At 39.7% G+C, this 27,163-nt stretch overlaps 3 protein-coding genes across 7 annotated transcripts in view; 2 read left to right on the forward strand and 1 right to left on the reverse strand.

Moving 5' to 3' along the window:
• Positions 1 to 495: 495 nt before the first annotated feature.
• ndel1a (nudE neurodevelopment protein 1-like 1a) lies at positions 496 to 17,783 on the forward strand. 5 transcript variants are annotated; one of them, XM_056365877.1, is made up of 10 exons: positions 496 to 600; positions 3,275 to 3,371; positions 7,544 to 7,697; positions 11,093 to 11,241; positions 11,706 to 11,842; positions 12,049 to 12,222; positions 13,553 to 13,647; positions 13,794 to 13,939; positions 14,161 to 14,195; positions 17,545 to 17,690. In XM_056365877.1, exons 2-10 carry the CDS (start codon positions 3,286 to 3,288, stop codon positions 17,556 to 17,558), a joined length of 990 nt encoding a protein of 329 aa, XP_056221852.1. In that variant the 5' UTR covers positions 496 to 600; positions 3,275 to 3,285; the 3' UTR covers positions 17,559 to 17,690. The 5 variants fall into 5 exon arrangements, with proteins under 5 accessions (XP_056221852.1, XP_056221854.1, XP_056221853.1 ...); XM_056365879.1 differs by having other exon boundaries at positions 17,548 to 17,690; XM_056365878.1 differs by lacking the exon at positions 17,545 to 17,690 and adding an exon at positions 17,347 to 17,522.
• A 2,986-nt stretch (positions 17,784 to 20,769) lies between these two features.
• armc7 (armadillo repeat containing 7) lies at positions 20,770 to 24,600 on the forward strand. The gene is made up of 3 exons (XM_056365888.1): positions 20,770 to 21,204; positions 22,724 to 22,867; positions 22,977 to 24,600. The coding sequence occupies exons 1-3, from the start codon at positions 21,117 to 21,119 to the stop codon at positions 23,321 to 23,323; spliced, it is 579 nt and encodes a 192-aa protein (XP_056221863.1). The 5' UTR covers positions 20,770 to 21,116; the 3' UTR covers positions 23,324 to 24,600.
• A 156-nt stretch (positions 24,601 to 24,756) lies between these two features.
• acsf2 (acyl-CoA synthetase family member 2) overlaps positions 24,757 to 27,163 on the reverse strand; it is a 28,001-nt gene continuing 25,594 nt past the window's right edge. The window contains exons 13-16 of the mRNA XM_056365844.1: positions 26,983 to 27,124; positions 26,563 to 26,673; positions 26,377 to 26,445; positions 24,757 to 25,397 (exon numbers count right to left, since the gene is read on the reverse strand). Coding sequence (XP_056221819.1) covers positions 25,335 to 25,397; positions 26,377 to 26,445; positions 26,563 to 26,673; positions 26,983 to 27,124 — 385 coding nt within the window. The 3' untranslated portion in view covers positions 24,757 to 25,334. The remainder of the gene's footprint in view (positions 25,398 to 26,376; positions 26,446 to 26,562; positions 26,674 to 26,982; positions 27,125 to 27,163) is intronic.

The raw sequence follows: 27,163 nt of genomic DNA on the forward strand, positions 1-27,163 counted from the left end.
CGTGTGCAGCAATGAAGCTCATGAGCACGAGAATACGTAGGGAAATCCACCCTAAACCTGATTTTTTTTTTCTCTCTCTCTCTCTATTGTAGTTTACTTTTGTGTTTTACTTTTTCTATAATTATCCAAAAATATTTTTTTGGAATTACTGCTGTGAACCATAAATACTCCAAATATCTTTTGGATTATTAATCTCTCATGTTGCTGGAGCCTACGACACAATTTGTTTTATTTTATGCTTTTTATCACGTTGTTGTTGGTTTAATTTGAATTGAATGTAGTTTTGCAAGTATGTTAGTTTTATTTTTGTCATTGCTCCCATAGATTTTTATTAGAGATTTTTTAAGCTTTTATATATATCTATGATATAAAAGCTCTAGTGCAATATGACAGGCTTATCCTGTTATCAAATATGAAGCGTTCAATAGAGAAATAATAAGAAAAAATAGAATTGAGATTTAGGGTGTATTTTCCTTTAAAAGCCCCGCTGAGCGGACCGAGCAGAGATCATCAGACAGCCGGAGGAGACGGTCGGCCTCAGCAGCGTAGACCATCGAGCATAATGGACTGACTTACATCAGTGTTTGAGGCGATGTTCAGGTACTGGACACATGATAATTCATCCTCTTTTCTCTTTGGTGCACAACTAGTGAAACTGAAACACTGGAGCCAGTTTGTCGTTGAACGCTGGTCGTTTATCGTTTGTTCGGTTCGCGGCTTGTTTGCACACCCAGTTTTGACAGCTGAGCTCAGCATCAGCTCTGGATTTACACTCGCTGATTTTGGTCTTATTTCTTGTCCTGTTTAACGTTATAATTCAAAACCGATTATTCAAATCTAGGTATTTTCAGTGTATGTAATTAAATATCATTTTCTGTTTCTAATGATAGAAGATGATCACTGAACAGGGTCATCTCTCATTTGGATTAAAACCTTTTGACTCAGTATAGAATTAACATCAGTTTGGTTAAATAGTAAGATTTTACAGTGTAGTTTTCTGACTGATCTTGCTTGATTTACACCTACACTTAACCCACCGTTTAAATCATAGATTATACACCCTTATAATGTAAGATCATAGGCCAACATTAGCTCATGCAGTTTACATGAAGGTAAATGTTTTTTCTAAAATTGTAATTGTGTTTTTTTTATTTTTATGTTTTATTTAAGAAGCAGGCCCACTTATTGATGCGGACAAAATGGTTTATCTTGCTTTTTCCTCTACTTTATGCCATTTAAGCCCCCCCCCCAGGCTGTGGGTGACATGGTTGAATTTAATCTGAAGCGGAATTATTCAGAGGTTCATAGAATGAAATTTTTGCAGGTCAGTAGCTACTATAGAAGGCACTGCCTGCAAGAGCAGCCAAGCTTTCTTTATGATTAATAAGATTTTCTTTTCTTTCTTTTTTTTAATCTCATGATCTTATTGGCGGTTGTAAAGACATTTTGTTGGAGTGGACACGGGGCTCTTCTGTGTGACACTGGAGGTCAGCATTATTTACTGTGACCCCTCACACAACGGAAGCATCTGTTGACCTTGTCCTGTCTCTCCCTCTCTCTGTGTTATCACACACTTAAATTCAGCGACTTTTCAGCATTTATCCTTATTGAGATGACCACCCATGGCTGGACTGACCTCCGTGGGGACACTAGGGCAAACATCTGTTGCTGGGCCCCTATAGACCCTATGGAAGTGTAATGCATTCACTTAAAAAATAAATAAATAAATAAATAAATAAATTCTGAATTATAATGAATTAATAAAATTCCTGCTCTGTTTCTCTGAATTAACGACATAATTATCTTCTTAATTCTGAAAAACAGAGCTTTTTTTTCTCCTTAAGTAAATGCATTATGCTTCCATAGACCCCATATATACATGGCAGTTAATTTTATCAGTTCAGTTGTTTAAACAAAAAGTACAAATGCATTATATTTGATTCCTATAAGGTGTAACCATCCTATAGCTGACACTGTTGCCCGAATGAGTGAATAAAAGAAAGAGCTTGACTCAGAATAGTTTCTCTTCAGCCTGCAGGGCCACATCAAGCTGAAGAGAAATAAACAAGACACTGATTTCTGTGCCAGCCCAAAGGGAGTACTGGTTTGGCTCCATCACTGCTCACCAGAGGGTTTTATTGTCCAGAAAACTGCAGTTCCTCTTCTTGTAATCTGCTGTTATTTCCTCAATGCCTCTCTTCATCACAGTGCCAACAGTTGGTTACCAGGAGACACTATGTTTCACTTTCTGAAGGAAAAATAAAGGTGGATGGAGTTGTTGGAATTGGGTCACCTGTAGCCTCACATCCTCATGTAAGGTTAACATAGACAGTGGCACCTTTTAAAATGATATTAACTGCTTTAAAACGTGTCTTTTAATTGGCTGCATGCTTGTGCAAACAGTCACATGGGATCACAGGATAACCTTCCTTTTCTCTCACTTTTTGTTCTCCGTTGATTCAGCTGGGGAAAGACGGGTGAAAGCAGCTCTGTTTCAACAGCAGGACAAAAGCACAAACCTGTTTAATACCCATGAGAGCAGAAATACTGTCCAACATTGTTTGGGTCAAATGGTTTTTGGAGAGTTGTTGTGCTGGTGGCTCCAGACTCTGTAGCCTACTTAAGTCAGAGGGAGTTTATTTATAGGGACAAACACCTTTCAGAAAATGCAGCAGTTTTTTATTGAAGCTTTTTGTCCTGTTCCTGGCTTGACTCCAACTTCAACTCTAATTATGAGTCAGTGTGATGAATGAGGCTCAGGAGGAAATGAAGAATAAAATAAATAACATGCACTGAAGTAAAGCTTGTGTGGTGCATTTTCAACCAAATGATGTTGTATAGTGTCAGTTGCCTCTTATTTAGGTGTAATTAAACTTGTAGGAGCGTTAATCAAACTGAAGATGCTGTTTTCTCTGCAGTTGATTTTTTTTATTTTTTTCTCTGTATCCCGTACTCCATGGGGCTTCTGGGAGTCTGGAGGGAGCGCTTTTGATGATTAATTCCCAGCTGTGGTTTAAATCACTGATTTGTGCGTCTTTTTCTCATTTCATGTTGCATTTTGAGATGTTTGCTGCCTTTTTTTATGAACTAAGAGATTTCAGGATCGGAGAAGAGTCAGTGCTTCTGTGTCTGTGATGCTCTGGAGAATCTTAATGGATCACAAGCTCCATCAGCTTGTCACAAAAGATTCAATGCTCTGTCTGATAAACTTGACTTGACCTTTTTTTTTTTTTCCTCATTGTAATCCCTTGTTTCCTCATTCCTTCCTCCCCAGATTTGTTTGCCATGGAAACAGATATGATCCCGAAATTCTCCTCCAAAGACGAGGAAATTGACTTCTGGAAGACTCTGTCCCTCAAGTACAAGACAGGGTATGTAACCGGCTCATGTTGTTTGGTGTTTTGTTTCAGCACATTGGTAACATCAGCCTGGTGTCCTTCTGCATTTTTCTTTTTCAAAGACCTAAAGCGACAACAAACTTATCGAGGAAAAGTAAATATTTGTGACCCATTTAAAGAGATTTGCATCTTCAGTAAGAACCAAACGTCTTGGGAAATCTGAAAGAGCTGAGAGACGAACACACTGTTGGTTTTAGTCTTTTCATTTCAGAAAAAAGTAAAAAGTTAATGAAGAGTGTTCTCCTCCTTTTAACTGGAGGTATAACTGACCATTTCCCACCTGCAGCAGACTCAAAATGTCATGTACCAGATAAGTGGAGGCAGGTTACAACGGCAGATTAATGCTTATGGTTTATGCTCAGGTGTTCAGACTTTCAGTGTTCGGGCAGATGGGGAATAAAAAGAATTTCTGGCTGATATTATTAGTGGTTTAGTGGTGACTGACTCTGCTGACTGCATTTGAACCGCAGATTGAGCCGTTGATCATGAGAACTGACAGTAACTGTAGACTGTCTTTGTGCAGGAATACTTCACCTCAGGAACGTTTGATCTGCTCTCTTGTCGTTGGATTTCAGTCGCCCATTCTCACTCTTTCAATTTAAAAACCAGTGTTGGCATATCCAGTGACACTTCAGGAAGAGTCTCATGTGAGACGAGCAGCGAAACCTCTCCCTTTGTCCCAAAGCGACGGCTCCTTTTTCACGTTAAGCATAAAAGGCTCACATGTGTCTTTGTCCTCGTATCTTTGAACGGGTTTATGTAATGATGCATCACTGTGTTGTCGTTACTCAACAGTTTGATAATCTAAAGGTTGCTAAAATTAGCCATGTCAAGTTGAAATCTTATCTTCCAGCATGTCGCTTGATTTAAAAGCGACTAATTGAGACCTGAACATCCTGAGCTGAAGGAAACCGGCTGAGGCACACACCCTGTTATGTAAAAGTCTCTAGACAATGAGCTTCCTTCAAAGTCAAGGTCACACTCATTCTGAGTGTGGCACATGTGATATAAGTGTTTTCTTCTCTACATCCACCAGTGAGAACTTTGTTTTATTGTGGTATTTAATGTTATTGTAACTTTAACAATCCTGAGTGTCAAAGTTCATTCTTGACCTTAGAAACAGCAGCTGATGGAACAGTGTCATCTTAAAGTCTATTGGTAGCAGTCCTGGAGCTTTCAGTCATATCACATGATCTTCATCAGCACATGGAATTCATTCAGTTGTCATTGAAATGTAGACGTTTAAATTTCCATATTTCGGAGCATTTGAAAGACTTCTCGTCCATGTTGGCTTCAACACTGAGTTTCAAGTTTGGAAATAGTAGTTGACAAAACAAACTCACCATAAGGTCCATTTAGTAGCTCTTCTAGGGCTTTTGTACATATCACATGATCTTCATTAGCAGATTTAACAATTTTATAACAAACATTATTTTGTTAAAAAAAAAAAAACATTGCACAGGGACTGATTTAAAAGCATATTGCATTAAAGTTACTATAATCCATATTTTAGTATTAAATGTGACAGATAACAGGTGTCACTTATAGTGATGAACCCACACCTCAGCTCTACAAAGCTGCTTAGCATCATTGAGCTCATTACTTTGGTTTATGGCCTGAAACTTTACTGTTTTACTTTCACAGCTTTATGTTCATCTGTAGCAGGCAGGTGTTTTCAGCTCTACCTGCTCACCACCTAATGCCAAATGTAGCAGCTATCTGTGGAAGAGAGTAGGTCATCCAGCAGCTCCAGAGCCACATATTTTCTCAGAAGTTGGTGGAGACCAAAAACGGAGCTAAAAGCAGAGTGGGAACCGGTCATGTAGCCAAAAATGTGACTCCTCCAAATGAATGCTAATGTTGCTTCGTATCTTCTGAATTTGTAAATAAAGCAACTGTACGCTAATGATCGCCGTATCATCTTAAACAATGTTGTGTTTACAGCTTTTTTCCACAACCCCAAGGGGCTAAAAAAATCAGTTCTTGCTGGTTTAAATTAGATTTACAGATCCTGTTTTATTAGGATTTTTTTCCCCTTCAACACTCAGTAAGTTTTAGTTTTTAAAGCCATAAGAATTCATTGCACTGGAGCTGATTCAAAAGACTTGTGCATTAACTTATCACATACTTGGTAAAGAAAAACACAACTTTGCAATAAAAATCAAATGGTACAATAAAATAAGGGCCAATAGAAGGACAATGAAAAGATAGTGTATGATAAAATATGTAAATGAACAGAAAGCAGTAAGAATTCATTAATAGCCAGTTTTAGCATAGTGTTAAATTAGCAAAAAGTATTACAAGTGCATTTTTCTAAGATCAAATGTTCTTCTGTTGCTGAGGATTCCCTTACGCTGACTATTCACATGCTCTGGAGTATTTTGAATATAGGCTAATAACTGTGAAGAGGAAGTACCAGTGTGCACCCTTTTCAAAATGGAACCTGTTCAACGTGAGGCCTGGCTCAGCGTTTCCTCACACGTTTGTAAAATGGATTTTCAGGCTCTGTGCCACCCCCAGCACTTCAGCCTGCACGAGGGTTGGCTATTCCATTTTTAGACGTGTGTGTGTGTGTGTGTGTGTGTGTGTGTGTGTGTATGTGTGTGTGTGTATGTGTGTGTGTGTGTGTGTGTGTGTGTGTGTGTGTGTGGGTTCGCTCATCCATGGTCATATCAACAGACACTTACATAACCTCCACTCCTGGAAAAGCTGGTCCACAATCAAATGTTCTGATGTGAGAAATCAGGCCAGTGACTGAATGCATGAAACATCAGTCATGTTTACTACCTGCATGTCTTGTTGAATCCCTTATTTACACATCGACACCCTCTTAAAATAATGGCCTAAGTCATTTTTTCAGGTTTTTCAGGAAACACAAAAAACTCAACAAAAGAGTCACACTTTTGACATAGGCCATTATACAACCGGGGGTAGAATTGCATGTTCCCCTCAACTGAGGATTCAGGCGATTTTACCAGAGGTGGCCAGCATCATGAGGGGGTGATTTAGGCAAAAAAAACATTTTTGTCAAAACATGACTTAGGCCATTATTTTAGGAAGGTGACGACATGCAAAGCTCAGTTCAGCTTTATCAACCAATCAATTATTAATCATGACCACTCTGGTTCGGTGACTTAAATCTTGTGCCACCATCAGATCACAGTTTCCCCCTGTTGAATATGTCTCTTCATACCAGACCAGATATTTCAAATTAGGAATCCACAAATAAACTGTACTCTCTTTTTTTCAGTGCTCTTTTTTTTTTTTTGTTTGAGAGTTTCCCATCAGCCCAGCTGTACTTTTATCTTAATGCTAAGATTATGATCACAGACTCTCTCTCCACCTTATGGGTTTATGGGTGCGACGGGACCCCAACCTTCTATGAAAAGTAGTCCCAGTGAAAGTTGCTGACTCTGTGCTCTGTTTCTGGAAATATATTCAAAATGTATATATTTTTAATGCACCACAAACTAAATTCCATTCACCTCCATTAGAGTGATTTCAGAGAGGATACCTCAGACTGAACCTGACTGTCATGAGGGAGAAGCCAGAACATCTTTATTTTTACAGGCTTATATAATCTTCATGTCGAATTTATAGAAACGGTTAAATTCCTGCTGAAACTGACAAAATGAAAATATGAGGCTGGCGGCTTAAACTGATGAAATTTGAGCCAAGTCATAAATCTGAGGATGAAATGTCCCAAAATTGCCTTTTTTATAAGGGATAATCTGATAATCTGATCCTACCATCAGGGCAAACTATACTTATGTTCCCATTAGAGGTAATCTTCAAAGAATAACAATTTTTTTTTTTCCTTTTCTTTTCATCCAACTCTTTAATATTATGGTGTGTGGTGAGTGTTACAGCCTCAGTCTGTGGCTTTAATCTTGTTTAAATGTTTTCCTCCAGGTGTGGTGACTGTGATTACAACAACATGAGTTCACTCATCCTGAAGTGAGACAAATTGGGAATATCAGGAGTGTGGGGAATCGTATCTGATTCACTGCTCCAGCGGCCAGACAAGATAGAATAAAGATAAAAATAAGTAAATAGGGTTGTAGTATTAGCGCGCCCGCCTGCCGTGTCTCGCAGGCCTCTTTCTGCCTCGACTCGTTGTCTCACGCCCTCTCTCCTCCCTGCAGCTGCCAGGAGGCTCAGGAGGAGCTGCTGGAGTTTCAGGAGGGGAGCAGGGAGCTGGAGGCCGAGCTGGAGGCCCAGCTGGGTCAGGCCGAGCATCGTATAAAGGACCTGCACTCTGAGAACCACAGACTGAAGAATGAGGTCGAAACACTTAAGGTCAGTGCAAGGGGTTGTGGGAAAAGAGTACAGGAGATGAATGAAAGTATCTGTGTCTCTGCATCAATAGACTGAAGGTTTTATCAGCTCAGGTTGCCTCCTTGCTGGGTTCTGAAATTCATTAGGCTCTGATGTTAACAAAGCTGTTATCAAACCTCCTCTCTCTCTCTCTTCGCAGTTGTGTACTATAATTAGGCTGACACTAAAAAATGGAGTTATTCTGCCTTCTCAGCGAGCAAGCTGATCTTTGAGCTGTAATTTTAGCCTATAATCACCTTCAAACGTTGAAAGGTAAAACTAATAAGGTTCAGGAGAGGCTTAGAAAGGATTGAGATTTGATAATCAGATCAGATACTGGATTTAAATTAGATAAAAATGCTACTGAGCCCCGTCCCTATGGCTTAGACGCTAATGATGATGTGTAGTACTATGAGTTGGCTTCTTGTTTGTGTGTACATCTGTGATCTACTTAAGAATAACTGCTATTATGAGATTAAAAAGCCTATAGGGATACATATGAAATATTAAACTAGTAATGTCTAATCATGCAAATTTAGCCAACCCTAGGGAAGTAAATTAAAGGCACACTGTATTATTTTAGTGAAACGTGATTTATAATCTTCTCATTTTACATCGTTACTTGGCAGTATTTTGATCAGGTGTCAGGTCACACGTGTCTACCATTTTCCAAACAGGTTGTATTGGCAGTGAGCCAATCAGAAGAGAGGAGGCTCTGAGCCTCTCCTCTGACTTGCTGACTGTTTTCTGAGTGATCCAATTAGAATATAGCAGATTTCAGGTAAAACACTCAGATGGTGGGTGCAGGTGGGCGGGGCTTAGGTCATGGCTGAGAGCAGTTACTGCTCTGTTGTGACGTCACAAAGTTACAGAAGTCCTGACAGCTGGTTTTAAGGCTCAGTGTCTGAATACAGGCTGTGTGCATTTCTCTGTGGACTGAGGCTTTGATACTTTCACAGTATTAATATAGAACCTAGACCTGATCTATAATCAAACAACACATGGACATCTACCTTTTATACAACATGGGACCTTTAAATGACCTCAGCTGTGAGTGTGACTTTGGAGTGTGACTTTGTAGATTTATGATGAGACCAGCAGTTATGTGTATATAACCTTAACATTACATTAAGCTCTGAAGCAAGTACAGCACGTCTCCATGTGTACCCACCACATAAATATTTGAAGCTTTTTTTTTTTTTTTTTTTTTTTTCGTAGCCATCTTATATCATCACTCGTCCTTGAGTACAGTCCCTTGGGAGTGAGGAGAAAGTAAAGTCACGCTGTAACAGCTGCCGCTCCCCTGGATGCACTTAAACTCTGCACTTATTTATTTTATCTAGTGGGCCTGCAGCTCTGCCTTTCTGGTTTATACATATGATGTCATGGAATTATTGAGGTCGCATATATAGGAGCTTGTGATAAAACCTTGTCTGATGCACAACAGGAGAAACGATGATAAGTTGCCCTCTGGGAGAACAATACCACATGGTCTCGTTTCTGGTGGATCTGTGCCTGTTGGAACTCAGATCAGTTATGATGGGCTTAATTGGCTTCAGCGAGGACTATAGTCCCGGAGATGTGCAATCTAAAAGGTAATCTCATTTCAGGAAGTTGCTGAGGTAAACGCTCTTTTCCAATCTCAACACCTGCTCCGCCCCAAACAGGCTGCGAACCGATGCAGCTGATCTGTATGACTCTCATAAATAATGCATCAGGTTGTGTCTCCCATTCTTATTTTCACTCCATAATAACCGAGAGGCAGGTGGCACATTTCTGAGCCCAGGCCTCCAGCTGGAATGACATGTTTGTGCCAAGGTGTCTGTCGGGTTTTACTTTTCCAGACAGGCAGTCGACTGTGTGGATGAATACATTACTATGTTTTAAGGAGATAAGCCAGCAGTGGTTGTTTTTGGAGCAAAGCTGCACCGTTGGCTTTTCAGGAATGTGTTGTTGTTATTATGAATAATACAATACAGCTGGGTAGTTTCACACACTGATGACAATTCTCAGAAGAAATATCAACAAAAACAACTTTTCAACATTTGTTTTGTGAATTGTGTTTTCAGGTTAGTTGCAGTGTTTTCAGTCTTGTGAAATGCTGTTGTGTTAATTAGATACTTTCACCCATTACTGACAGTTTTCAGTAGAAACCTACGGTAGCCTTGACGTGCAAAAACACATGCTTTATAGAAAACAACTTTACAAAAAACCTTTTAGAAAAACACAAGATTTAAGAATATTTCTGGACATTTCAGAAAAAACAAAAATATTCAGAAAACAGACATTTCGAGAGCGTGAAGATGTTTTAGAAATGCATTTCAGAAAACAGACATTATAGACTCAAAATATTAGAAAACACAACATATCAGGTAAACGGCAACATTTTACAAACTACAACACCAGTTTAGAAAACATGGCAGTATTTAAGAAAACACAATGTTTTGAAAAAGAAACATTTTAGAAAACATAAAATTTAATCATTTTACAAAGAAATCAGCAAATCAAAAATCACTCCACAAAAAAAAACTGCATTCATCAAACACATTTCAGAAAACACAACATTTGAATGTCAGATAACACTGCAACATTTTAGAAAGCACAATGCTGATTTAGAAAACATGGCAACAAGACATTTAAGAAAATGCAACAATATTTCAGAAAACATGTCAATGTTTTTTTTTAAATGTGATGTTTTTGTGTTTTGTACTTCAAGGCCACAAAACTAAGACCATCACAGCATGAGCTCCATCTTACCTGTTCCGTAGTTCAGTGTCATGTTGATGGGATGTGCTGAATGAGACTCGAACAGAGGGCTGCCTGGTGCAGTTAATTCAGACCCCACAGTAGCAGCAGATATAGGTCAGACATACAGACAGGCCTGGCGGTATTTATCGAGCTGATTGTCTCTGAGCTGGAGGATATATAGGTCACACTTCACATCCGCTGTCTAACTGTGGAGAGGAGGAAACTGAGCGAAGCACTGAAAAATGGATGATACGATCTAGGTGGTGTGTGTGTTGGGAACTGCGAAATGTGTTGGGAACTGTGAAATCATGTCCTCTATATATAATATATATATATAATATATATATATATATATAATATATATATTAATATATATATATATATATATATATATATATATATATATTATATATATATATATATATATATATTATATATATATATATATATATATATTATATATATATATATATATATATATATATATATATATATATATATATATATATATATATAGAGAGAGAGAGAGCTCTATTATCCATCATGTTACAGATTAAATACATGTGATCAATAATCGCTGTCTGTCTTTGTCCTGTCGTGCCCCTCTCCTGTCCTCTGTCCTCCTGCAGGAGAGGCTGGAGCAGCAGTACTCTCAGAGCTACAAGCAGATCTCCATGCTAGAGGACGACCTCGGCCAAACGCGCAGCATCAAGGAGCAGCTCCACAAATACGTCAGAGAGCTGGAACAGTCCAACGATGACTTGGAGAGAGCCAAAAGGTCTGTGGGCCCTTAATGCTCACTAAAATACAGTTTTAAAAAAAATGGCAGTACACCCTACAATCACTCCTGTGAACCTATTTGATATATTTATTCCACACAACACCTTGACCCATGGTAAAGGTGTTTCCCTTCCCATCAAACCAGCTGTTTTGTGATGCTTACTTAATCTATATGAAAATTTGCCAGAGATGCAATTCTGACAATCAGCAAATGGCTCAAATACAATAGATTGCTGCCTTAATTGGATTAAAATCAATGCTGCATTTGCACAAGCCTGGATATTGATCCCTTATTATCACTTCTATTATCATTCGTAAGCAAATGGGACATATAGAGGGCAACGCCCAGAGGATATTATTAAACATACTGACTGAAATGTTCTTTTTCATGATTTCTGTTTGATTTTCGTATTCACTGTGTTGTTTCTTTCATTTTCTGCCTCCTTTTAACTTTTCTCTCAGAGCTACGATTGTGTCTCTGGAGAACTTCGAGCAGCGTCTGAACCAGGCCATTGAGAGGAACGCCTTCCTGGAGAGCGAGCTGGATGAGAAGGAGTCTCTTCTGGTCTCTGTGCAAAGATTAAAGGATGAAGCCAGAGGTGATTATTGACTAGGTTTTTTTTACTAATGAGCCGCTCTGTCAATCACGGCTCCGGCTCATTAACATACAGCTGCCGTGCCTCCTTTCTTCTTTGATGGTTAAAATATCTGCTTTCCCACACATTTGTAGGAATTTATTTGCCTTGTGTCCTCATTTGATCTCTTCCCTAATTTTTTTTTTTTTTTTTTTTTTTTTCTTCTGCAGACTTGCGGCAGGAGCTGGCTGTGCGAGAGAGACAGTCGGACGTAACCAGGATGTCTGCTCCGAGTTCGCCCACACAAGACAGTGTAAAGATGGACACTGCTGTGCAGGCCTCTCTCTCCCTCCCTGCCACCCCGCTGGGCAAAGGTCTGGACAACGCCTTTGCCAACCCGGCAGGTAGCTGCAGCTCGTCTTCCCTTGAGTGCATTTTTCTGTCATTATGCAAATACAGGCGGGGAAATCTAAGCTGCCCTTAATTATGCTGTTTTTATTTCATGTGTGGACACATCTACCTGTGAGGAAGACAGCTGCATAGTGGCTCATTTATTCATGTTTTGTGGAGACAAAGGAGCACTAATGGTGCTCAGTCATCTTACAGAATGAAAAGTATATATTCATTCAAAAAAATCAATTTTCATGCCACAAATATAGATGGTTAAGAATAAAAAGCCTTTGATAAATTTGGGCTAATAGATTATAAAACACATTTGCATAACTCAGGGTGTCTCGACAGCCTGTATTTTTATAATCAGACTATTTATTCATGGCTTTTTATTCTTAAAGCGACTATAATCAATATTTTTATATTAACAATGGAATAACAATTAATAGAAATATTATCGAAATCACAATATGGACAAGTGAAATATCCAAATCACAGGAGCCGATAATCGTGCAGCAGATAACCTTGTAAAGGGAAGGTGTAGTGTATTTTATGACTAAAGCATGAAACTTTCTCCAGTGTTTCTATAAACATGCCATAAAATGCACAATTGTTTTACCTACCTGCCTCACTTTGACTTTTATACCTTACTATGCTATGACGTTTTTTTGTGCATTCGAGATGTGACCTTTGGTACAGGGCAGAGGCAGCTGGAGTAATGAGTGCAGTCCAGACCAAACTAGCATGCTAGCTTCTGATTAGAATGCTTATGCTAATGTGCTAGCTAGTCATGTGATTCCAAGTAACACACAGCAGAAGTTGTCCATATTTTTAACAAGCTACAGCTACCTTAGCACCTGGAAATGGAGTCTGCAGTCTCCCTGCAAAAATGGTGCTCTAAGCAAAATTATTATACACAGCCACAGGAGCAAATACTCATCTTTATGCAATTTTGGCAAAGATATACATGATTATAATGGACTACCTGCCCCACTAGGTAAAATGTCTCACAACATTGTTGTGCATTGTTAGCTCCACCAAGCGTTGTGGTGCTACAGAGATGCCCCAGCATACAAATCATATTCTCCGGACGTTAGGGAACATGTTTGTTTGGTACAAGCTTCAACAAAAATCACACCATCATCATCATTTTAAAATATTTTTTCAGTGAAATTAAAGGGGAAAAAATGATCATTTTAACTGAAATCTGCCAAAACAATCTTTTTTTCTTTTTCTTTTTTTTCATAACATTCAGCCCAATCAGACTGTATAGTGAATGTTTACTGGATGTCCATTAGATGGGGGCTGCTAAATGAGAATTTTTCTGTATTCTCTCCTCTCCAGTGCTATCAAATGGTTATGGCAGCAACTCTCCACTGACTCCCTCTGCCAGAATATCAGCCCTCAACATCGTCAGTGATTTACTGCGGAAAGTCGGGGTGAGTCGGTCCTTCTCACTTCCTGTGTTTCTGTTGTCCCCCAGGTTTCTCTTCCACTGCATCAAGTAGAAAGTCCCTTTATTTCCACAGTGAAGAAGCAGCATCATCATCATCATCATCATCATCTGTTTCTGTCTCTTTTACAGGCTCTGGAGTCAAAACTTGCCGCTTGTAGGAACTTTGCCAAGGACCAGAAAGCCAGGAAGGCATACGCTCTCGACAACAGCAATGCGCTCAACGCAAACACAGCCAAGTACTCGCAGTCGCTCCACACATCATATTTCGACAAAGCGTGAGTGAAACCAAAACGCACTTTCACTTAGTCATTAATGAGGGGTAATTATTAACAGGAATGTTGCGGTGTAATGTCGTCATTTAATTCTTGTCAGATGTGTTTACTGGAAGTCTGAGGCGTGTAGTCATGGTAAACATTATGTGTTGTGACTGATGACTCAGGAGAAGATGTATATGGAGGATGGATATCTGAGACCTGTGTGCATTTTCTCCCAGCAGGACAGAGGTGGTCACGTTCCCTGCATTGATTCTGGGTAATCGCAGCTCTTCCGCCTGTGTTGGGGCGCCTGCATGCTGCTGCTGATTTTAACAAGCCTCTTTTCTACTAGAACAACCAATAGTGTGGGTTAGAGGATGTCCCGGCCACTAACTATTTATGATGCTGGTGGTAGTGGTGTAATGGTGCTGGAAATTTCTCGCTGCCCTTTAACTCTCAGCTGATCTAATAGCTGTTCCTCCTGTCTATGTGCTAGTGTGAGTTGAGTTGTTTTACATATTTGTTTTAGCCTTACATCTGACCATTAATTATGATTAACATCAAGAGCTTTTTGCCGTATGATTTTGAATCTTGGGAATCAAGTTGAGGAAGAGAAACTTGAAGAAAGTAAAACTTTGTGTGGGAAACTTGTTGGTTAAAGCTTCTTTCTGACTGGATTTATTTCTCTGGGATACATTTTCCCTGGTCGGTGCATGCCTGGTCACCCCTACCTCAGTAATAATTACAGCCACCGTTACCTACTGTTTTACTGTAAACTCACTGGTTCTCACGTAGTTAAAAGCTGAAGTGACATCTGTATTTTAAGGTCCCATATTTCCTCTTCTCCTGAGTTTAGTGTGTTGATCCATAAGAAGAGGTTTGTGGTTTTAAGAACCAAAAATCATCTCAATATAGTTTCACATCTCCTCTCTCAGGCTTCTCTCTGGAGCTCTAGTAGCAACAGGTTGGTGAGCCAATCACAAGAGAGGAGGCTCTGAGCCTCTGCTCTGATTGGCTGACTGTTTACTGAGTGTTCAAATGAAAATGTAGTAGATTTGATACTTTCACAGTATTAATATAGAACCTAGACCTGCTTTATAATCAAACAACACATGGACATCTACCTTTAGACTGTATGGGACCTTTAAAAGTGGCTCTCGTGCTCAACTTGGAGGAAAATTAGATTTTTATCTGAAAAAGGGGGGAAGTCAAAAATATTTTTGCTAAGGTCTTTGAGAACCAATATGACGATCAGAAAAAAAAAATCAAAGCCATTGGAAGAGTGCGAGCCTGTGAAGGCTCATTAAATAAAAAGCAAGGAGGTACTGCCATTCTCTTGGCTTTTTCCTGCTGAAAGTCCATGTCTATTACAGGCCACATCCATGTGTCATTTTCTGCTGTGTCACTCTGCTGTTTGCTTGCGTTGACAACAGTTACTGGTGGTGAGAGCAGGGACAGGCAGTGTGACAGTGTGCAGTGTCTCTACTGTCCGAGAGAGAACTAAGAGCTTCCATAATGAGATACACAACACAACACAACACAACACAACACAACACAACACAACAAAGGCATTGTGCATCTGTTTTCAGTGCAGGGAGCTGTTATGTATACCATTCACCTTCAGGTATTGGTGTCATTTACTGTAAAAAGAGGGGAAAGTGATATTCTGATCATCAAATCTGCTGAAACTCAAAAAGAATCTGCTCGGTCAGATTCTAATGCTTGTTCGCTGATTTATTCATCAGATGTTTCCTCTTTATCGTTCCCAAACTAAGGTATCAAAAGAGGAAAAATAGTTTTGATGTAGGTACAGAAACTTGGGTATCGTGTTGACTCTTCTATAGAAAATGTTCACACTGACTATTGAAGCCGTCTTTCATTCATCTCTGAATGGTGTTTTCCAGAGTCAGGACTCAGGCCACACAAGGAACTCTGACCCACAAAAGAAACCGGTTGAACCAGTCAGTCGAACAAACTCTTAACTTTCCAACTTCCTCTCTGTTTGAGTTCCATTTTTAGAAACGCATGCAGTTCTGTGTGTGTGCGTGTTTGTTTGTTTTATATATGTCTCTGTGTAGTCGCTGCTGTGTCCCTTGTTTGTAAGATGGAGACAGTGTGAGTGGATAATAAGGACAGAGTGACAGAATGACCTGCTCAGGTCACTGCTTTGTGCTGTGTTGGCAGCAGCTACTGGAAAGTGTCCGTGCGCCTGGGGAGGAGAATTAACGTTGACTGAAAATACTAAAGCTTCTGTCAAACACTGACAGGAAGAAGAGGATGAGGGGTTCATCTCACGATCAATCCCTTTCTTTTCTATATACGTCCTTTTTATCTATGGAAACCCACTTCTGCCAGGAGAAGAAAAAAGTAGATGAACAGAACTAAAAAATGGAGAACCAAAATCATGAGATGGTAATTAAAAAATTTAGAAAATAGAAACAGATTTTAAGTAAAAAGTTATGGCATTTACAAAGTAAAAACTATGGCCCACCCAAACCCACCAGCTGACATAAATACAGCAGACCACTGCAGCAATGTGGCCGTATGGCGTTATGGTGTAGCAGAAATATAGTCAACATACCTCTACTACCTAAGATTGTGTTTTACAGTGGTGAATCTGTTACAGTGTTTAATTCACACCTTCACTACCTTTCATTCATAGATGTGTATGTTCAAGTTTCAAAGTCATTTTTTTAATTCGTGAAGGGAACTACAGCAGGCTGTTACATCGCTCTCTGATGTTTTGACTTATGACATAATGATCAGTACTGATTATTATGTGAGAATTTTGACTTAATATGTAATATCTTTTTTATTTTATTCCGTCCTTTTGATTTTCTGTCCTGGCACTAATGGGCTTCCATACTTACTGGCTCGCTCAATGTTTCAACTTTAAAGTGAGACAGTGTCGTCTTTGTCGAACAGAAGCTGCTGCGGCCACAAGGTAATGTTAACAGCAGAACCAGTGAGTCACTGAGTCAGCAAACAGACTTAGTAACGTATGTTAAACAACAATATTTACATTAGTCACCTTAAGATACTGGTCATAACAGACCAAGTGAGGCTGCAGCTACAGAACCCCTCAGTGGATTCACTGTTGATTTGCAAGAGGGAGATTGTGTTATTGAATCTCTTAAAAGTTACACATTCTCACTTTAACTGAAGTAGCGTTCCACAAAATTGCAATGAGGCTTTAACTAAATCCAACGGACATAGATGGATATCATGTCTGGGAGTCCAAGGAGTGCGTTTGTTTTTTTGTCCAGCTGTTTTGATTCTGTGGTTTGGGTCTCTCTGAGTTTGTTTTCTATCTCTTTTTGGTTGTTTTGCATCTGTTTGTGTCGCTTTGCATCTATTGCATTTCTTTCTGGTCATTTTTAACTCGGCTCTATGACTTTTAAACAAGAAACATTACTTACTTCATACAGAAGCTCTGGACTGAGGTGGCCCCTGACCTCTTTGGCCCCTGGGCCTGTGTCTGGTAGGCCTGTTCTGTAATCCATCCATGAGTATGTCATTAAATCAGTGGCTGGTAAAGGGTTGATTCTTGTATTAGGACACATAATGCATTGGTTCCAGTAAATTCATCCAAGTTTCTGTTTTAATGTTACTCTCTTGTGTTTTAGCAGAAGGAACGTGAATGGACTGGAACCCGGTACCCTGACAGCCATCACCGTCCCTCCCACTGCCACCTCCCCAGGCTTAGTGCCCCTCGCTGTGTGACGGTAACCCCCCCCCCCTCAAACCCAACACACCTCGCCTGCGACAGAAAGATCACATTCAAGAAGAGATGAGTCCAGACAAAGAGGGAACACAAATGGCTAATACTGTAAAACTCTGTTGTAGTTTTACCCTGGGTGCTCTCCTCATCTTTTCTCTCTCTCTCTCTCTCTCTCTCTCTCTCTCTCTCTCTTGTTCCAACACCTTGTGCTTCGTCCCTGCTGTAATTATGAATCCCTGTCTGTATATTTTATGTGTTGCTGTAGCTGCCGTTTGCCCACTGGCTTGAACAAAGATGATAAAACCCTCTCTGCTATTGACACATTTAAAGTTCTCCCCTGATTTGAAAAGGGAAATATTGTGCAATTGATGATTTTAGTGACTTTTTTTTTTTTTTTTTATTTAAAATTTTCCACAACTTCCACTAGCAATAACTTCAATTAAACGCACAGTTAAGTGCACTCACATCCACTGCTGAAACCATGAAGGGAAAATCAGAGGTTTAATGGGTTGGCACATGTGCAGACATCCTGAATAATCGTGTGCCGCATGACCGATGTCTCCATCAATTATTGACGTTTCAAATTGTCCAACATACGAGCCTGATGTTTTAAACATTATCCAGGGGTTCAAGTGATTCTGGCTGCCGTTGTCATCTCGTAACCCCTGTAATTCGGTGTCAAAGGGGGATTCTTTGTGTCATTGTAGTGAGTCAAACACACCATTAACTTCTGAACTATGTGACATGATGTGTACAGTATTGGTCATATTGATCGTTATTTATTGACAGCAGGTTAAGCGCTGTTGTCGTCGTGTTCAGACCAGTCGACCAGCATTCTTATTTTCTGTAGTCAAAGTGTTTCATCCTGTTAAAATCCGATTTACTCCACAGCCCATTTTCAGCACTGTACAATACACAATATGTAGATGAAGCACTTTGACCTTGTGTGAACTTTAAATGTCACTTTTGTTATTTTCATTCAAGTGCAATATTATCTGTTATTGTTTGTGGATTTGATTTATTTCAGACTTTTATGGCATGTTTTATTAAAAGACATAATTATACTCCATCTATTATATTTGTAATGTTTCAATCAGCTGAGGATGAGGAACCAAACACTGCCCTCTGCTGGACAAACAGTAACGGTGTAAGTAACAGGAAATAAGATCCGATACTAGAACTCTTGTAGCACATTGGTCATTTAATCATTGATAAACATGTCTCAAAACAGACATTAAAGTCTAGATCACATTTTCCATTCATATGTGAGAATTCCAAAATATATCCAGAGCACGAACAGTTTGGCTTCTTGAACAGCAGATGTCTCCAGCACAGATGTGTTCACTTGTATTCACTGGAAACGGATGTGTGAGGATTACTCATAAGTCCACTGGTAAAAGATGGCCCAAGGCAGGGTATTTAAAAGCCTTCAGTGTGTTTACACAAGTGAATCAGGCTTTGTACAGTGCAAATATGTACGTGTTATGTCCACATGTGTAGATCTGCTCCACCTAATCCCCGCCGTGTTCAGCTGCTGCTCCCTCTTTTCTTCTCGGCCAGCTCTTCTATTTGCCTCTGCCTCCTCTCCAGGACCTCCAACCCTCTGGCGTTGTTGCGCGCTCGCTCCTGGGCCCTGAGTTCGGCCACATCCTCAAAGAAGCTGTGCCTGCGTGGGGGACAAATGGTAATTATCAATTATTATTTGATGATCACAGAATTCATGATTAGACAGCACTGGTTGGTGAAGGGAACAGAAACTGTTTACATTTTGCGTTTCAAATAAGAAAAGCGGAAATCCACTTTAAGATTTCACAGAACATTTATCCCAGTATCAAGACAATTCCTAAATTTACCAACATCAACAATAAATGTACATTTTTATCAACATTGCCACTTAAAAACGTTTCATATAAATAATGTTGTGCAAAATTTTTAATATATCTCATGCATTCATCAGAGGAAATATATTTTAGATTAGGGAAAAGAACAACAAGACACAAGCAAGATCTCTGACAGAGCAGACAGGTGTTTCCAGATGTGACGTCCAACATGTTCTGCCAAAGCACAATCAAACGGGCTAGGTTGAAGACTGGAAATGAAGCGGGCAGCCAAGGAAACCAAGAAACATCAAGTTGACTTCCCTTTGAAGTCAGAAGATTAGTAGTTTGGCCCCCACAGAGCCCTGATCTCAATACATGGAGTCAGTGTGGGATTACATGAAGAGACAGAACACACTGAAACAGACTAAATCCGCAGAAGAACTAGGAACTCAGAACTACCTTCCTGCCAGATACCTTGAATAAGGTTGAGTTAAAGGATGGTCACAGCAAATATTGATTTAGTTTTTTTTTCTGTTTACTGAACTTTGCATGAAGATTACTTTAGTCCCTAAATCTCACATTATATATATATATATATATAGATATATAGATATATATATCATTTTGAATTATTACATCCAGGACTGTATATGCACAATAATGCACCTTGTATCTAGCTGCTAAATGATGTCTGAATGTCCGCTGATATATTTATAAAACTAATTAGAGGATAATTTAATGAATAAGCAGCAGATGGCACACACCTACTGTCCGCATGCAGGAAGCAATAGAGTTGTTTAGGTAACTCACTGAGGTGCATATGGTCCAGCAGATTATGCAACCAAAACCACAGGACATGCAATAAACCGTACCTGTTAAAGAAAGCAGTGGCCAGACCAACAACAAGCGTCCCGAACAGAATTGGTTTCGTCAGACGTTTTCCAGCGGACAGTTTGTGTTGCTTCATTACAGCTAAGTTAAACCAAGGTGCCCACTCACCGAGATATAGACGGAAAACAAGACGCTGAAGTTCGCTTCCGATTTGTAGCTTCCGGTTCGACAGTTAAGGGGAAAGTTAAGAGAATCTTAACCGACAGTGCTGAGCGACCTATCAATTTTTTGCATTTTCACAAATAGAATAAAGGTTTCACAAATTTGAAAGTGGGTTTCGGGCAGCGCTAAAGGTTTATGTAAAACGTCTAACACGCTTTCACAACAGTAAAAGGTGCAAAAACTAAGGCACGTCTTCCTTAACTTTACCCTTAACTGTTTAACCGGAAGCTACGAATCGGAAGCTAACTTCAGCTTTTTATCTGACCTTTCAAGTGACCAGTATGGAACACACCTCCTTATCAGCATGTACAATTATCCCTTAAATATTATGGCACACTTTTAACCACACACGCAGAACATTTATGATACGTTTATGTGTGAAAAGTGGGTTTGACTCAGTTTTTTTTAGTCAGTATTACGAGTTAATTTAACGCGGATAAAGCGGAACTTTACTCTTACCGCGGCGTCGTACGGACACTTTCATGGACGGACCAAACCTAGCAGCAGCTGAAAATGATAACCGACTTGATTAGTTTTTTAAAACGAATTAGTAACGTGTCTATTTGAAAGTGGTTTAAAGTGAAAACCGGAGCTAACCCTTAATATGTGGAGGAAAGGCTCGTCTGAAGGCTCCGACCGGTTTGAATATTTACAAACTCTGGTGACTGAATTTCAGGACACCGACAGTGAAGGTGAGCACAGTTACTGTTCTGTTCTAGTTTTTGTTGTCAAGATTCAGTGATTGTTGTTGGTTAAATTCCCTAAATGCAGTCACTCAAAACCCTTTAAGTGAAAATAGCAAGAAAATTAACAAATAGTTATGTTTTATGTGTAATGCAGACATAAGTGATGCAGCTAACGATTGTTACTGACTATTATCTTCTCGATGAATCGATTCGATCAATAAACTATTAGAAAATTGTGTTAAATATCCATCCCAAATTTACTACAGCTCAATGTAACATTCTCAGATTTCTTCTTTTGTCAGATAAACCAATCACTAAGAAAAAAAATAGGAATTATTCACATTTGAGAAGCTGCAAGCAGAGTATTATGAAATATATCCTAAAAAAATACTTGATTTTCAGAATAGTCGTCGATTAATGGTCTAATCATTGCAGCTCTACACAAGATCGGGATTTGTCACTCACAAGTTTTTAAATAAACAATAACACTCCACAGTAACCAAACACCCAGTTAGGAACCTCAGATAAAACTCATGCAGTCTAATCCAACAGTTGGGGAATACATTCTGTTTCATGAAGGTTATAATGTTCAGTTTTTGTTGAAACTGTTTTAGAGGTGTTTAATATACTTTATGATCACTTTGGAGGCTGCAGACCTCTGTTGCATCACACAAAGGGGTATGTCTGTTATTCGGCCTAACCTTTATTGATATGCAGTACATGGGTTGTATTAGACTGTATTAATTTGAGCTAGGTGTACCTAATAATAATAATAATAATAATAATAATAATAATAATAATAATAAACCATGTTTGTAAACACAGTTCTCTAAGTAAAAACTCAGTTTCAAATCAAATTGTATACGTAAACATGCCTGTTGTTTATGTGGTACAGAAATTACTTATTGTGTTTTTAACTTTTATTTAAATGAGAAATATTTTTTATTCCACTTGTATTTTCCTTCTAGAAGAGGGTGTTTAAATGTGACGGGTTTGTTTTATTTCCCAGCACTTTCCTTGAAAAAAATGTAAAGAGAATCATAATGTTTGAAATGATAAAGTGTGGGGACTATACAATGTGTAATATTTAATATGATACATTCATTATGGGAATCCTGAATTAATAGTGTTGTCCCTCATCAATGTTAATTAAGCAAATTTGCATATTCTGACATTATCTAGTGTTAATAATCGACGCAGCCTTAATATTTATTTTCTTCTGTGCTCTTTAAATTATAGCTCAACATATACGAGATTTTCAAGGCAGCTATCAATATGGATATTTTAGCATTCACACATAACATAAACAAATAGTTTTTTCTCCTACTCATGTCATCTCATGTTGTCACATAAACTTGTCAGTGCTCTCTGCTGGACAAAATATGTAATGGCGTCACTGTTTCTAAATCTGTAACACATCTTTGGCATATTGGCTGATAATATCAACTGGCTGATTTATCAGTCAAGCTCTTATTTATATGAACTTGTTTTGAATTTGTTTACATGACTTTTGTCGTTACCACAGAGGCGAAGGAGCAAGTACTGGCTAACTTGGCCAACTTTGCATATGACCCAAAGAACATGGAGTATCTGCGGACTCTGCAAGTGACCGACCTTTTCTTGGACATGTTGACTGAGGAGAATGAGAACTTTGTGGAGTTTGGGATGGGTGAGTATCACACAAACTGTTAATCATCATTTTGCTAATCTGGAACTGTCATCCTATTATGTCACTATTGTCTAATTCATCACATCTCTTATGTGTGTCATGTTGTCAGGGGGGTTGTGTAACCTCAGTATGGACCCTGAGTGCAAAGACATCATCCTGCAGAGCGGCGGCATCAGCTTAGTCACCAACTGTCTGTCAAGCCGGAGGGAAGAGACCGTCCTGTCGGCCATTACTACGCTCATGAACCTCACAACGCCGTCGTCTCGCCCTGAGATCACTGACCCGGCCATCCTACAGTGCATGCTGCGCTTCTCCCTCTCAGAGAGCCCCCGCCTGCGCAACCTGGCCACTGTGTTCCTGCAGGACTGCTGCAGCGAGGAGCAGGTGAGCAGAGCAGAGCAGCAGATGCAGGGACAGCAGACGGCAGTGGGAATCCCGCTGCCCCAGGACAGCTGAGGCATTCATGTGGGAGACTGTTGAGATGTTTGCTCTCTGTGAGAGTGTAGGGAGGTCTTATAGTGTATGGCCATTTTTTGCCTAATGTTTAGGGCAATGTTTAGACATTTTCAATATCTGTATTGATACCAGTACCTTGACTTTGATACCAATTCTTAACGATACTTTTGCCAATACCGATTTCATCAAATCCGTTTTAACAAAAAGAAAATTACCACACGCTTTATGGTTTAAGCTCGGTCTCTTTAGACACCCAATCACCAGTATTATTAGAGCTCGGTCCCAGCATGCTGATTGGCTCACTGACAAGATTTACTCATTTACTCCTAAGGTTGAAATTTGGTATCGAATGATGAGGCCGTTTTCGACGTTGGACACCCAGCCCTATGAATGTTGCAGTCAGTGTTTGGGATCCCTGTAATGTTACATTTAAAAGTCAGAAAGTGTAAAACATGCTCAAGTGTAGTGAGGTGGGAGCAGCTATGACAAGAATCTGGTCACAATCTGTCAGCTGAACTGGGGCAACGTCATAATTCATGTGATTCAGTGACGCCTGCAGCCTGACGGATGATCTTTGTCTTTTGCATTTCTAACTCCCTTTTTAAATATAGATTTAACTCAGTTACCAGCTGCTATTCAGCATTTTCCATATAAGTGCATGTCTGAGCAGATGGCTGAGTTTAATTGTTGTTCCTTTTCTCACCACATGAGGGAGACTGGATAGTTTGTTAGACTGAAGGGTTCTTTTGGGCTATTGACAGCGTACTAACAGCACAAAAACATCAAATTTTTATTGATTTCCAAACAATTTGGCAAAAAAACATCTTAAATGTTCAAAGAAGTGACTAAATCCTGCTTATAAAAACAGACTCACCCTCTGCAGTATTAATATCGCTACATTTTTCCCCCCCAAAAAAATCTACATTCCTTTGGCTTTCAAGTGATTTCCTCAGACCTGGGCCGATGCTGCAGCATGTCAGAGCCAAGCGGTTGACTCTTGCACTTGGCACTCTCTTTAAGAATACCATGTCCTGAAACGTTAAATTCAAACCCAAAATATGTAAAATTAAAAAAAAATGTAAAGTAAACCTTGAGGTTCCTCTGTAAGAGCCAGCAGGGCCGTTTGTTTTCTTCTGGGCTATTTCTGGGCCGAGTCCTTCAGGTCTAGACAGAAGCCGACATCTGATCCTGCAGCCCTGCACTCAGGTGGACTGCACATGTAGCCCATTCAGACTCTAGAGGAAATTCTTTACAGCTCTGAGTGTGTGTGTGTGTGTGTGTCTGTGATACTCGCTCGCTTTAAACGCCACAAAGTTTTCACTTTTTAATCTGTGTGTTTCTGAGTGGCATTCCAGAGGCTTAAGAGGCGAGCACCTGCCACCAAGATCAATAAAAATACCTTCATTCTTCCCGGAAAAAGAGAAACACCCACGCCTGGTTTTAATAATGTGGTACCAAGTTTATTTCATGTTGATGTTAAAAAAAAAAAAGCTTTGTGCAGGATAAAGAAGAAGAGCAGTGGAGAACTCAATGGCTCAATAACAAGTTCTGCACTGTATGTAGGACTGAGTGAAGGGGCTCAGCAGCCGAACACTCATTTATGGATCACAGAAGTGGTGTGTTAAACAACAAATGATATATCTGGTGTTAGTCTGTTTTTATTGTCAACAAATAGCATGAAAAGACCAAAACCATAACAAATATCACTGAAAGACCTGAAGTTAGAGAGAGGTAGAGAGAGAGAAGGGGGGAGAGAGAGAGAGGTAGAGAGAGTTGTTGGTCTTTTCTTGTGATTTGTTGTGATGTATGTTTGTTTTTAATGTCATCACTTACCATTTAACAACTGGCTACAGGAGGATACAATCATACCTGTCTATTACTCCTCTGTTGGGAAGCTTATATTTTCAGGTGAGATAAAGGTACTATGATTGCTGGGTGTATATAATCCCTCTTACTGTTTATCTTACAAAATATACTGTAACTGACTTCTCTCATGAACAACCGGAGCTTCTCATTTTCCCTTCTTGAGTCCCAGCTGCTTCTCAGACTCCTCGCGTAGTTTGTTCTTCTGGATCTGAGAAAAGAAAATGTGGTGAATCGACAGTTATCACAAGTCCATACAGCCCACGGTCATTCAAATAGCTCGTTATGTCTGACTTACAGACTCCAACCCAAAGATTTTAAATTTACAATGATACAAGGAAAAGCAGAACATTTCTCATATTCGAGAAGCTGGTACGAGCCTGAGGTAACAGTCTAGCTCCCATTTGCTTTTGTCAACAAAACAAAATGATCTAAGATGTTAATTAATGAGCTGTGCAGGTGCTGGGAGGGAGATTGTGTCAGGTTTGTTGTTTCAGCTAAGATTCACATTTAGATACGAGACTGGTTTTGATCTTCTCATCCAACTCTCGACAAAGAACCCAAATAAGCTCATTTCCCAAAAAAGCTAGTTCTCTAAAGTGATTGTACTGGAAGTGATCTGTAAAAATGCGGATCACGTTACACCCCTGATGCTTTTGAGAGACGGGATCCACATCTCCTGCAACAGTCATGGGCAGCCTGCAGGTCTTATGGCCACCAGGCCGGGGACAAACTGCTCTACAGGCTCTCAAACGTGCGTCCTGTTGCTGATGCACCGTTAGCTCCGAGCGAATCAAGTGAACTTGAATTGAAGGAGGCTGGTTTTATCTGATACGCCGCTTTGGGACGAGGTCGGTCTGCCGCCCTTTCTGGGTTCATCTAACAGGACACGGTGTGCGTGCAGACGAACTAATAGCTCCCTTTCCCTCCTGTCTGGGGGCATTCGGGGCAGGTCTGTTCAAACACAATGCCATGTCTACAGTGAATTATTTCAAACAGCCTCCCAAGAGAGAAACACAATCACCAGAGGGGAGCTGATGTTTTTTAAGTTATCACAGACAGATTCTACATCTGTTTTTCTGTCATCTTAATAAACACAGTGAAATAAACCTTGTTTGTCTGTCGTTTGTACATTTACAGGAATCTTGGATGAGCAGGCAGCAGCTGAGAATCAGGATTTGTGTAATTACCTTTCCAGTAATAGTGAGCGGGTAGCTGCTTACAAAAAGCACGTAGCGAGGAATCTTGAAGTGAGCGATCTGAAAGGAGCAGATGAAGAGGGAGATACTGAGCAGAAAAAAACATGTCTGACAGGAAGAATAAAATATAAAATAAATCCAGCTACTTATGAAATATTGAAGGGAATTCTTCCTTACCTGTCCCTTGCAGAAAGCTTTGATTTCTTCTGCAGTGCATTCCTGTCCGTCGACCAGTTTGATACAGGCACAGATTTCTTCACCCATACGAGCGTCTTCAATTCCAACCACCTGATGAAGAGAGAGAAACATGAAGCTCTGCAGCATCGCTGAACTGCAGAGTGTTACTGACCCAACACATTATGTGCAAACTCTGTGTCTGTAGTAAAACATCAGTGATTTCATGACAAAAGAAAAACTATATTTAGAAGAACAAACAAATAAAGCTACAGTTCAACAAAACAAAGCCACTATGGAAACAGATGTTTCTGCACACCAAGGTCTAATTTAAGTACTTAATGGTAAAGCCAAGCAAAGATAAATTTTCTGTCTCTGGAGTCAGTCTAATAATTTTAAATGTAATTGTTTCTCCGATCTCACCTGCGCCTCCTTCACTTTGGGGTGTGTGTGCAGGAACTGTTCGATCTCAGCCGGGTAAACGTTCTCTCCTCCTCTGATGATCATGTCTTTAATCCTGCCCTCAATGCGAAGGTAGCTGTACGCGTCCAAGCTGCCGATGTCTCTGCAGGGGACAGAAAACGTGCAAACATCAGACGTTGTT

This window comes from Seriola aureovittata, chromosome 21 (genome assembly GCF_021018895.1).
Source record: "Seriola aureovittata isolate HTS-2021-v1 ecotype China chromosome 21, ASM2101889v1, whole genome shotgun sequence".
NCBI lineage: Eukaryota > Metazoa > Chordata > Actinopteri > Carangiformes > Carangidae > Seriola > Seriola aureovittata.